This window comes from Bos indicus, chromosome 13 (genome assembly GCF_029378745.1).
Source record: "Bos indicus isolate NIAB-ARS_2022 breed Sahiwal x Tharparkar chromosome 13, NIAB-ARS_B.indTharparkar_mat_pri_1.0, whole genome shotgun sequence".
Taxonomy (NCBI): Eukaryota; Metazoa; Chordata; class Mammalia; order Artiodactyla; family Bovidae; genus Bos; species Bos indicus.
Window position 1 is genome coordinate 54,552,413 of NC_091772.1, and position 13,162 is coordinate 54,565,574.

General features: G+C 55.0%; 1 protein-coding gene across 9 annotated transcripts in view; it reads left to right on the top strand.

Moving 5' to 3' along the window:
- Window positions 1-10,870, top strand: part of DIDO1 (death inducer-obliterator 1) — a 50,889-nt gene extending 40,019 nt beyond the window's left edge. For all 9 annotated transcript variants that reach the window (XM_070801313.1, XM_070801315.1, XM_019972066.2 and 6 more), the window contains one exon: window positions 6,352-10,870. In XM_070801313.1, the coding sequence (XP_070657414.1) occupies window positions 6,352-9,395 (3,044 nt within the window). In that variant the 3' untranslated portion in view covers window positions 9,396-10,870. The remainder of the gene's footprint in view (window positions 1-6,351) is intronic.
- Window positions 10,871-13,162: the final 2,292 nt, after the last annotated feature.

The window sequence follows — 13,162 nt, forward strand, 5'->3', positions numbered from 1 at the left end:
AAGCCTGCAGTGTCCACCTAGAGCCTGCCTGGCCCCAGGTAAGCAGGTGTTGACGTGCAGGAGCAGGGGCAGTGCAGGGTGGGCCGAGGTCTGGCCTTTTGGTCCTGCCTTCCTCCGGACGTCAGCCGGGCTGTTCCCCCTTGTCTTGGAGATTCATTTCAAGGAGTTGCAAGAAATGGCAGTGAAATAGGAAATGGCTCTAGAAATAGGCACTTTGAAACCTGCTGCTTGAGTTTTACCTTCAGTGGGCCTCTTTCTGCTTGCTCCTTCCTAACAGAGTTCTGCGTGAAAGCGTGACTTACACACTGATTTCTTGTGGAGGGGCCAAGGTGGTTCCAAGGGGGATGTGGTCTCTGAGGGCCCTCTAAACCCTGAGAGGTTGATGTGACTTAAGTTTCACAGAAAGATGCCCCCGTGGGAGCATCCCCTTGGCCATGAAGCCCCCAAGACTGATAGCCCCTCAGAGATGCCGAGTCCACCACGTGTTCAGGGCTCTTGAAGTACTTTACTTCAGGGGTTGTGGCTGCACCTGGCATCTTTAGGGGCCCCCTGCACCTGGCATCTCCGTGTCCATGGCCATGCTCCTGCCACAGCCACATGCACACCTGTGTCCACCTGTGCTGTCTGGGCCCCTGCAGGGCCGCTCACCCCTGGTGGGCTCTGCAGCTGTGCCCCCAGAGTCCTGTCAGCCCCCACAACCACTGGTTTGTGCTCTTAGAACTACACACAGACTGTCTCAATGCCAAACACGTGTCAGAAGCCAAGTGCTTTGGGGGGCCGTTGGCCTTCCTTGTGCTAAAGTGGTGCTGCCTGATGGGTGGCAGGGAGGGCTGTGGCCAAAGTTCTTGGCAGGCAGCTCCCGAGGCTCTGGCCAGTCCCCGGACACCGTGTTCCAGATGCTGCAGTGATGGTCGTGAAGCCAACTACCCGACACCGTGAGGAGCCCCTGGTCAGTCCTGAGGGCGGTGGCCTTTATGGGGCCTAGCGCAAGCATAGACAGGGATAGGCATACACTGAGTGCTTGTCCAGTGGGGCAGGGAGACCGTTCCAGCCTTGTCGGAGCCCCTCTTGTAGCTCTACCTGCAGACTCCATGGCTCCGTCCCAGAGTATCTTGTCACATGAGCCAGGGACTAGCCAGGCTTGGGGCCATGGGACAGTCCCCGGGAGAGCAGAGGTGGATGAGTCAGGCGTGGGGATGCAGTAGGGAGGGAGTGGCCGAGGGGCCACCAAGGAGACTTCTCCAGTGAAGCCCAGACAGGAGCTGACACTGCTGTGCTGGGTGGGGGCCGCACTGGGCATTCCGGGTGACACGGCCATAAGGAGGGCTGGGTGGGAGTGCTTGCCTTAACCGCCAAGTGACCACATGGGTGACTAACAGGGAGGACATCACTCCTACCCCCACATTCCCGAGGCTGAGACTCCTGAAGGAGCGCCCCACAGCTCCTGTGGCAGATTTTCACCCACAGTAGAGAGAAGACGTTTCAAGACTTTTTGATTGAAGGGCTTCTAAGTCTGAGCTTGTTTAACTTGGTATATGTGTTTTTAATTCTCCTGGGATGTTCATCTGACAATGGTATCTGTGTGTCTTCTGTCCACTTGCACGTCGGCCACACTCCTCCCTGAGCCACTTCACACACTTAAATCATGATGTGGTGCAAGTGCTCGCAGGCCGGTCCCAGGCTCGTGGCGTGTGCAGTGTCTGCCAGGTGGGTAGGGTGCTCTGCTGTCTCTGCACCATGTTGATGGCACAGGCCTAGCCTGAGGGGCGTCATGTCCCTCAAAGCAGCCAGCCCAGCTGAGCACCTGCACTACCTGGGGGTGTTGTTGCCTGAGGTCACCAGACTGGGGAGTGTGGAGCCAGGGTCTGCCCCGGCCCTGCCTCCGTCCTGAGGCCTCACTGGGGCACAGAGCTTTGAGCAGCCTGCAGGCCGGCTGCCGGAGCTGTAGGTGGAGAGTGACCCACTCAGCATGACTTGGTCTCTGGAAAAAGTTACCGGTGACCCTCACCACTGAACTTAGGAGCCAGTGGGTTTTCACTGTGTGGCTCACACCCAAGAAGCAGGTGGAGACAAGGCTTTGAACCCGTGTGCAGAACTGGGGAGGCCTGCACCTTCTGCCTGCTCTCAGCGTCCTCTCCACCCTGCACTGTGGGGATGGTGGACCTGGAGGGGTCTCCACGCAGAGCCCACAGACCAGCCACCTGCACGGCGTCCAAGCACACCCTGAGCCTGCTCCACCTCCAGGACCTTCTGTCCTGTGTGCTCTCAGACTTGTCTCAGAGAGGCCAGGCCGTCGTCATGTCACACGCCGCCCCGTGTGTTATTTCGGGGGACACCTGGGAGGCCTGCGTCCCTCTGACCCAGCCGACAGTACTCATGGCCCAGCTTGCTGCCCCTCATGTTGGGACAAGGCTCCACTGCTGGGACGCGGGGTCTCAGCCAGGGCTCCCCAGCCACACTGAGCAGAGGACAGGGTCATACCTTCTAAGGTGTGGCAAGGAGAAGGCCGCTTTCTTAGCAGATGGGGTCAATCCGTGGTGTTTTCTGTCTTCACTCCTAATTGTCTCCTGAGTTAGCTGAAAGTGCCCACGACTTACAGTGTTGTCAGGTAAGCATGTCTTGAGTGTCTGCTTGTGTGTGTGCGTGCACGCCTAGTTGTGCGCTTCCGAAACCGTGCGGAGATACCGTTATCAGAGTCACAATCATGCCATGAGGAATGTGTTTCTCTCTCCTTTGAAACCAATAAAAAATATTTCATGGAAACTGGTCATTGTTTGTCTGAGTTTGAACCGTCTGCTAGGCCTTGGTCCCTGTCTAGGTGCACCGTGACTGAGGACTATCTGCCTGCTTTGCCTACGCCGACTCCGCGAGCTTCTGGCTGTGCGGGTGGCACTGCACGGGCTCCTGGTCGCGGACGGACAGCACTCTGCTCACTGGGACCACAGGTCTTAGGGACCCAGCATGGGAGGTCTGCTGCGGAGTGAGCGTGCGGGGTCAGGCAGGGCTTCTCCACCCAAACACTAAGGGCGGTAGCTGTTAACACCAACACAATTTCTGTTCCTGCAGGTGTGAACATTTTGTCTTGTCAGACCCAGGCCATAAGAAGGTTTTCACTTTAAATAATGAATAGTGGAGCATGCCAGGTAGACTTAGGGGTGGGAGCATCATGATGATGTGGTTAAGGAGGCTGCTGTCTGCTGCTTTATTGATTAAAGCTAAACCTCACCCTCCAAGTGCCACATCTGAGGTATCTGGGGGCACCCCCCACCCCGGGGAGGGGGTTGCTGCTTCTCATCACTTCCCTGGCCACCCTGTTGCTGACACACCCAGACATAGGCCCCTGTTTGGACCTTGGCTCAGGAAATAATCACACACGTTTTCAGTGAGTCCACTTCTGTCTGTATGGGCAGTCTGGGACTGGCCCTCCCAGTGTGAACCTGGGGCTACGTGCAGCTGAAAGACTTGTTTCACCCCCTTGGAACATTGTGGACCGTTTGCTCTCACAGTTTGGAGAGTCGAGTCGGGGTACCAACATCCTGGTGCTCAGTCTGGTCAACACCCCTTGTCTGGAATCAGTAGTTCAGTGTCCCCCACACCTACTTCTCATCTACTTTCTCATAAGCTTCACAACCACCCTCAAAGGGAGGTGGGTACATCAGCACCCTGGCTGGTCACTGCTGCTGGGGCCAGGGGTGCCCCATGCCCTCTCTGGAGACCCTGTCTCTGCACACTCTTCTCAGGGTGCCTCTCCTCCAGGGCTCACACTCAGCAGTGGTCATGGCCACATTGGCCCCAGTGGACGTCTTTGGGGACAACTGTCTCACCAACTCCCCAGTGGCGGCCTTGCCAGACACCCACGTGTGAGAGTGCAGAACGGGTGCAGTGGACATGCCCTCGTCTCCATGAGGGTCACTGCCAAGGCCCCATGTAATGTAGGTCTCCCATGAGCAAGTCCTTTCCGAGGTGCTGGTGACATTTCATGTCTTCATGCTCCATAAGCTGATCGTGTGAGTCGGATGAGATCTGACTGCTTCCCGATAGGGGCGTGCATTGTGAGACGACCCAGTTTAGATGTAAGATCCTGGAGAAGATTGGTAGGGAAGTTCAAAACTAACACTCCTCCAACTCCGGAGCTTGATGAGGCGTGTGCAGATCGGGTAGCTGAGAGCGGAAAGCGTTTAATCACAGACCTGCTCAGGGGATGCCAGGGAGCTTAGTGTTTTCAGAACAAATGTAAATGTGAAGCAGTTCCATCATAACCTTATGTGTGATGGCCGTGACCACAAAGGCAGAGTCTGAAGTGTCTTGCCGAGTCTGAGGTACACTTTGTTGGTTAGGAAGCATCTGGAGCTGGTGAGAGCCATGGTGGGAGCAGTGCTGGCTGAGGACAGCATGCTGACCCCGGAGCTAACGTGGTGACTACGGTCCACACACGGCCACTCTGGCCCGAGCTTGGTTCACACCCCAGGCAGGCCCTAGTGTTGGCCCTTCAGAGGTCTAGCTCTTCAGAGGTGGCACAGCCTGTCTGCGGTGAGAACCGTCATGGGTCCTGCCCTGAAAGGATGGCCCTGGCCAGGGCTCCTGCTCGCCCTGCCTGCCATCGCCAAGCACATCAATCTGCTGCTCACAGGGCCGCCGAGGCTCCAGCTTGTGCTCAGCATGGGGACCCGTTCTGCCAGCTCTGGGACTGTCGGCGACAGTCAGCCCAGAAGGGCCTTGAGAGCCAGCTGAGCAACTGACTACCCCAGTCTGGGTTTTTGTGAGCTATGAATACTCAGTAGAAGGCTGTTAGAGTGAGAGGCATACCAAGTTAAAGTAATTCATTTTGATTAGAAAGTGAACTTGATGGGTTACCTTTGACATCTGAGCAGAGCTATTTGGATGCGATGCTCAGTGCAGTGGGCCTGGCCCTCCTGTGCCCATGTCCCCGTGACCCCTGTGTCCAGCTCCTCCCTCCACAGCTGTGTCAGGTCAGACAGAGGACATTCTGGAAGCCACTCCTCTCACTAGTGGGGTTCTTCATGGGCCCTCAGCCAATGAACATCATTCTGTGAACAGGAGGCCCAGAAGCCATGTGGGGAGGGGCTGGAGGTGCTTCGTGTGGAGGTTACCCATGTGGATGCTGGCCTGGCCCAGCTCACTCTGGTGGGCCTGGCTCTCCTCGTCAGCACCTCTCTGCTGGCATTTAGGAAGGGCGACAGAAATGCTTGGAGCCACGTGATGATGTCCAGAGACAACTGATTTGTGAGCAACTTAAGATCACAGAACAGGAAAAGCAGTCCGAATTTTCTTAGTGAATAAATAGGAAATATGTGAATATCTATAAATAGTGGTGATTTATCCATAAATTGAAATTATACAATTTGATTAATTTTAACTATCTTCTGCTGTGGAAACAATTTTTCTCCTGTGTTTATCATTTCTTCCTAAATCACTGATTTGTGACTTGGGTTTTTCTGTTCCCCTGTCAGTATTCTGGATTTATTATGAGTGTTGGGGTGGGGGGCATTACTGAAACAGTAGCATTTCTGATATAGAGTACTACAATTCAGCCTTACTGAAGAAATAGTAATTTTTAAGAATTATGCTTTTTCTGAAATTCTCAGCATGTTTTCCATGTAGCCTGTCCATCACCGCCCCTGTCCTGAACACCTGTGCACTTTACGGCCCATGTCCTCTGTTGACAAAGACCTGAGCATTAGGTAGCTCTTGATAAGTTACTGGTCATTGAGTTTCTTTCTAAACCTGAAAGAACGTTTATTTTAGCCCTTTCAGTCAGCATCATTTTTCCTGTTAATTATAATTGTTGACACAAGTGAGTGGTGAACTTAATGGAATGCTGTGTGCTGTATTGATCATTGTAATTGAGTTGTAGAATCGGTCCCTAATTGAATCTTTAACATTAGTATAAAATAAATTATATATTGCAGCTCATAAGTTAGAGTCGAAAGAGGGTGCTACCCTCCTGATTTGTAGTTAGAGACAAATAAAAGAACAGAGCTCAATGTTAGAAAACATTGTGGTCCACACAGGCTTCATGCCCAGTATGTTAACGGTCTGGGGCGGGTGCTTCTGTCTCAGCATTGCGTGTAATTGGAAACCTGTAGGATTCCAGCCACTGGGATGAACGTGTCTGTAAATCAGGCCCCCAGTTCGTGGGTTGTGGGGCGTCAGGCCAGGCAAGTGTGCAGTGCGGTCCTGGTGCAGTATGCATCTGTCGCAGTAACTCTCCCAACACTTGATTTTATCTTGCCACAGAATCTCCTCCCCCTCCTTGCCCATAATAAAGCTTACCTCTCAAGGACAAAGGCTGATTTTGATTCTCACATTCTCACAACTCTTGTTTTTTAGGTCTCGAGTCACCGCGTCCAAACATAATCCTCGGGTTAGTGATCTGTCAGAAAACAAAACGGCCCTCAGGCGCTGGCGAGCTAGACAAGACAGAGGAGAAGCGGGCTCGCCTGCTGACACAGGACGAGGTGGAGCCTGTGCATCCCAAAGTGCCTGCTGCCCTGCCGCCGGAGAAGAGGCCCACCAAATACCAGCTCTGCCCAGGGGACGCTGCTGTCAGCACCACGCCCCCAGGCTCTCCCCCACCCCCACCCCCTCCTCCAGAAGCACCTGGGGCGCCAGGCTCGTCTTCCATGTTGAAAATACTGTCAACACTCAAACCAGGAGCCACAGCACCATCCGGGACGGCGGCAGCAGCTCCAGCGGCTGCTTCCTCTGTCTCTTCTACTTCAAAGACCGCCTCGCCCCTGGAACACATCCTGCAGACTCTCTTTGGGAAGAAGAAGTCCTTTGACCCCCTCTCCAAAGAGCCTGTGGAGTCGGCCCCAGCCCCCCACCAGGACTCCAAAGCCAAGACCGATGGGGGGCTGACGGCAGCACCCCTGCTGGATCCCATCGTCCAGCAGTTCGGTCAGATCTCCAAAGACAGAGCCCTGGAGGAGGAGGAGGACGATAGGCCGTATGACCCCGAGGAAGAGTACGGTCCTGAGAGAGCCCTGGACACTCCGCCCAGTGACCGGACCAGGCACCAGGACGCGGAAGAGGCCCCCGAGGCAGCTGAGCGGGAGGAGGTAGCCTACGACCCCGAGGATGAGACGATCTTAGAGGAAGCCAAAGTGACCATCGATGACCTGCCCAACAGAATGTGTGTCGACACACGTGGCGGGCCTGGCCTCTCTGCCCCCTCCTTGGTGGAGCAGCAGAAGATGATTGAAGAGCTCAACAAGCAGATCGAGGAGCAGAAGCGACAGGTGGAGGAGCAGGAAGAGGCGCTCAGGCAGCAGCGGGCCGCCGTTGGGGCCTCCATGGCCCACTTCTCCGTGTCAGACGCACTCATGTCACCGCCTCCAAAGGCCACACTGCCCAAGGCCGAGCTGTTCCCGCAGGAACCGCAGGCTGCAGTCAAGCCGGCTCCGGCCCCCGCCACCAACCAGGCCCCCGGCCCAAATGCCGAGGCACGGCTGAGCCGGGACCCCAGGCAGGCCCGGCGGTTGGCCGTGGAGAACAATGAGAGCGAGGCTGCCCTGAGGGCCCCGCCGGCCAGAGAAGCACCCGGAGGGGTCTCCGCCGGTCCAGGGCTGCTGCCGGCCCAGGAGGAACCTGAGTCGGCCCCTCCACCATGGACTCCGGGTGAGGAGGCCCCACTGCCGGCCAAACAGGATGGTCCCCCTCGTGAGCCCTCAGAAACCCTCGGGCCAGAGAGCATGGCCGGCCTGGATGCTGTGGCCAGACCTGCCCGGAAGGTACTACTGCCCACACCACCGGGCGCCTCCTTCCAGCCTCTCTACCCTCCGCAGAGTGAGGGCCAGGCCTTCCCCCCTCCTGGTTTCTCAGGGCCCATGTATGCACCTCAGGAGAACCCGATGGGCTCCTCCCAGTACGATGACCCGAGAAATGCTCAGTTTGCCGAGAAAAGTGACGCCCTGGCCACTGACACTGAAGGAGACAGAGAGCCCCAGCCCAGGCCAGGCGAGGGGGCTGGTGTGTTCCCCGCCTTGGCACAGAAAGGGGGACCTCCACCCCAGTTTCAGGGCCAGAGGGAGCCTACACCGCGTGCTTTCGGGATGTCGGGCCTTCACGGCCCCAGTTTCCCGGCTCCTCGGGGGCCAGTCCCTCCATTCTCAGAAGAGAACACTAATAACGATGGGCCAAGAGGAGGCCCTCCACCGGCCAGATTCGGGCCTCCGAAGGGACCCATCCCTTCCCTGTTCTCAGGGCCACATGGGCCACCTCCCTATGGGGATGGCAGGGGCCCCTCCCCGTCCCACCTAGGAGGACCCAGGGGAGCAGGGCCGCCTCTGTTGGAAGAGCGTAAGGATGCACACGGGGAGAAGAGAGAATACCCGGATGCCCTGTATGGCGAGGCCTCAGGTGGCCCTGCCCAGTGCGAGGGACCTGAGCAGGCCCCATTCCCAGGAGGCCGGGGTGCCACACCGTTCCAGTTTGGAGGTCAGAGGAGGCCTCTGCTGTCGCAGTTTAAGGGACCCCGAGGCGGCCCTCCTCCCTCTCAGTTCGGAGGTCAGCGAGGACCCCCACCCGGCCACTTCGTGGGCCCAAGGGGGCCACACCCTGGGCAGTTTGAAGGCCCCAGAGGCCAAGCGCCTGGCTTCGTGCCTGGACCCAGGGGCATGCAGCCTCAGCAGTTTGAAGAGCAGCGGGTCCACTCACCGCCCCGGTTCTCCGGCCAGAGGGCACCTGCACCCCTGCCCTTTGGGGGACCTCGGGGGGGTGCCCCATTCCCGGAGAAGAGTGAACCGGTGCCTCCCCGCTTCCACTTCCAGGGTCCAGCTCCCCCCGGCCCCAAGCCAGCGCCCAGGCCACTGCTGGAGCTGCCCAGCCACCCTCCTGCACCGTCTGCCGCACCGGCCCAGGGCCCAGAGGCCGACTTCCGCGAGGGGGGCCGGGGCCACGAGTACAGAGGCCCGGCCTTTGAGGGGCGGCCCCGCGACAAGGCCCCAGAGGACCCTGAGGCCCCACCACCTGACAGCCGCTCAGGCCGGGCCCTCGATGACCGGCGGCGGGAGAGGGAGCGTGGGAAGCCCTGGGAGCGGGAGCGCGGCCGGACCTGGAGCCGCGAGCGGGACTGGGACCGTGGCCGAGACTGGGACCGCCACCGTGACAAGGACGCTGGCCGTGACTGGGACAGGAGCCGCGAGCGGAACGGGAGCAGGGACAAGGGGCGTGAGTGGGACCGGGGCCGAGAGCGGAGCCGCAACAGGGACCGCGACCGCAGGCGCGACCGGGAGAGGTCCCGCAGCAGGGACCGAGACCGAGACAAGGCCCGAGAGCGGGAGCGCCGCAGGGACCGCAGCCGGAGCCCGGAGCGGCCCCGGGACCCCAAGACCGAGACCCCTCGGGCTGCCGCTCCGACTGCCCAGACCTAGGGCCCTGCAGCAGCCGCAAGTTGGAAAGAACTGGGGGCTCATGCGCAAATAGAACCTTATGGACTTGAAAAGTTACTGTAATTTTGTGTATAATGGTTTCTTAAAAAATTTCACACCTTTACAATTCCTATGCTTTTTTAGAAACAAAAAACTAAGAACTCTTAACATTTCCATTTAAATATACTGAAATGGGAACGTACCTACAAAAGCATATTGCTTTTTCAGATTATAAAGTTATCTTTTCTAGTAACTTGACTGTTGTAAGTTGTGAGGGAGTTTAGTGGCTGTTAAAGCCATACCTTTCCTGACATCTCACCTGTGTGTCTGTTTCCAGAGGTGTGGCTGTTTCCAGAGTCTGGTTCACAGGGTTCGGACCTGGTGGCCATGGGTTTCTGTGCATGGCTGTCAGCTAACCTCTGGATGGTTGAGAAATGCCAAATTTAACAGATGCATCTTTCTCTCGTCACAAAGAAATTTGAATTACAAATTTCAACCAGGAAACAAAACATTTCTTAGTTTTGCTCAGTTTTTATGTATTGCCTTACAGTTTTTCTTTCCCCAAAAAAATGATTAAAAGCAACATCTGAATAGAAACTGTTGAATTTTAAATAATATTTAGTTTAAAAGATTTAAATTTTACCAGTCTAAAGAAAGGAAATAAATCAATTAAGTGTAATTTAAAAGGTGGGGTGGGGTGGGAGGGCCGTTCTTTGACTTGAATAATCAGGAACAGTTTTTTGGTTGGACTTTACCACCTGAGCAGTTCTTTCTTATGTCCCAGGAAAAGTGCACTAGCTCCACACTGCTGTCCTTGTCAGGTGATAAGTCTCAGCATTTGTCGTTGAAATGGAACAATATTTGTATAAAGCCTGAGGTGAAAATAGCGCTATTAGCTCAAAAACTGCAAATTAGAATGCTTTTCACCGTGAAGCACAGGAAGCTGCTTCCCGTCGTGTGTTTCCAAGTATTTCTGAAGTGGAAAGTAGAGGAAAACTTGCTAATTTATTTGACTGTATAAATATAATTTGATATTTTTTTTTATATTTTCATAAACTTAATTTTGCAAATGTAAAGTTAGAGAATTTCCTTTGTTCTTTGGAGTCTATTCCATTGTACATCACTACAGATTCTTCCCTTTCTAGCACAAACGTTTAAGCTGCGAGAACATTGAGAACTTAGCAGTTTGGGTGATTTGTGGGTGTTACAGACCCTATCAGTAGGTTAAGTTACATTAAAGTGGTGACGAGTTCCAACATCTAATGTGATGTGAAGGTTTTTTTTTTTTACATGTAAAACAAAAATTTTCTAATTTAAATACAACCAAATGTAAAAAATCAAGTGTGTTTCTTTAGGTTTACTTGATAGAAATTTCTGTAAATTGTATTTTATATTGCAAAGTATTATATCACTGTACATTTAAACATGGAACTTCATAGCTTTGTTACATGAAGTAGAATAAACATCTACAGAAAGTTTTTCTGTCTTGTGTGGCATCGCATTGGAAAGTCGGGTCTGGACAGGACATCTTGGCTCCCTACTTCCTGCGGGTCAGCGTGTTGTGGGCAGGGGGTGCTCTTGGCCTGAAGACCCCTCCCAAATGCACCCCCTTTAGGGACAGTTCCAGTGTGGGTCCCCACATCCAGCAGGAAGTCCGAGGCCACAAAGGGAAAGACAGAGAAGCACGATCAGGGATGACAGGGACGTGAGGTCTGGGGATAGGCAGTCTACGCAGATCCCTTGCAGGATTGGCAGGCACCCAGAGTCCCAGTTGCTGACTCAGGGCTTAAAGGTGCATCGGGCTGGCCGGCAGGTTGGTAGGGAGCATGTGGTGAGGCAGAGCAGGTGGGCCAGGCACCATGCAGGGTGGAGTAAATAGCCGGGGGTGGTAGAGTGGGAGGTGGGGGCATGTGGTGCTTTCAGGTCATGAGAACAGCCTGGGAGGAGACGATGAAGCTGTGGGTCTTGCCCTTGAACTTCAGCTGCATGACTAGCCCCAACCTGGTGACCCTGGCACCAGCATTTGGCTTCTTAACAAAGCTTGTGCACCCATCATCCTGCCGTGAGCCAAGACACCCAGAAAACGTCCCTGGGGCAGGACAGACTCCACCCCGTGGGCTGAAGAGTCAGTAACTGACCATCGGTTACCCAGCTGAACACACGAGAAACCAGGGGTGAGTGCAGGGACCCCAGCCTGGGGCCACTGCCACCACTGCCATCTTGGAAACGCATCAGGCTCGCTGACACACAATGGCCCAGGAAGGAGGCTCATCTGTGGAGAACCCATGGTGCTAGCCTGACCTTGGTGATGCCTGCCAGAGAGAGAAGCCCAAGTGCTGCAGGACAGACACTGGGCAGGGCTGGGGGAAGCAGGTGCACCGGGATACTAGCCCCAACCGCAACCCAGGTCCCTCAAGATGAGGATTGGAGCTCCAGGTTTCGAATGATTGTGAAGCCTGCTTCTTGTCAGACACTTAAGAAAGGGGAGACCCACCAAGACCACCCACATCTTCCCACCCAACAGGTCATCGGCTGTGTGCCTTTTCCCTTAATCCCTTTTCCCTCCATTTTTCTTTTACACAATTGGGATTCTATACGTTCTTGTATCTTTTTTCACTTCTTATAACCTGGGTGATTCCCAAAGACATCAAGTATTCATCAAAAGCCTCATTTTCATTTTTCACATTGTTCAAAAGATTTCAAGCTTCTCCTTCCCAGAGAATGTATGCTCCCTGGAGATATGTGGGGTCCCACATGTTCATGGAATGGGGGCAATGAGAGGTATCCCAGGGAAACCAAGATTCCCCAGGTGCCACTGTCCAGAGGCACGAGTTCCTTGCAGTGCCTCTGGCCTCCTTTTCCTGTACCTGTGTTCCTGGTGCTCAGGCAGGGATCACCAAAGAGATACAGAGATTTTTGCATCTTTGAGCAACACATGAAGGTGGGGGACAGGCAGCCCCAGCAAGTGGACTGACTTATGATGTCACTGAGGGGCCCCTGCACTGCCATCCACTGTTCATGACTCTTGTCCTCCGGTTTGCAAGAAGGCTGCCTTTGGAACCATCACATCATCCCTTCACTATTGTAGGAGGAAGCCAGCGTCGCCCCTTTAAAATGTCTGGTTTGACCTCGTTGGCCAGGTGGGCACACAGCCACCCCTGGCTGCAACAGAGAAATCAGGGTATCAGTAAAAAGAAGAGGAATTCAGCTGCCATGGACACTGCCCCAGGAAAGTTACACAGCGTGAGTCAGAAAGCTGATAGTGGCAAGTGCTGGCGAGGACGCAGGACAGTGTAGAGGGAAGGCAGCACCCCCAGAGAAGAGCTGCCAGTTTCCAATCAGTGACTTGTCCCTGAAGTCCATGCAAACCAGCCATGCCCCTCTACATTCACCCCAAAGCATGTGCTCCCAGGGGGGCAATGTCACCCCAAGGGTGCGAGAACTTGAATATTTCTGGTGATACATATTCACGATCGCCCAAAGCAGAAAACCACCCAGGTGCCCTTTAGCCAACGTAAGGGTGTATTGAGGCCCAACTGCCAGGGGGAGCCACATGCGTCCAGTGAGATACTGGCCCCAGGCCAAGGCCATCAGCTGCAAGACTCTGCTCAGGACATGCCAGAGGGGACAGGAGGCAGAAAGAGCAGGGTGGTGGGCATGGCAGCAGGGTGGAGGCATTCGGGGGACAAGGGGTCCTGTCCCATGGCAGCTATGGAGGCTGTTTGCTCTCATGACCTTGACTGTGAGTGACACCCAGACCCACAGGGAGA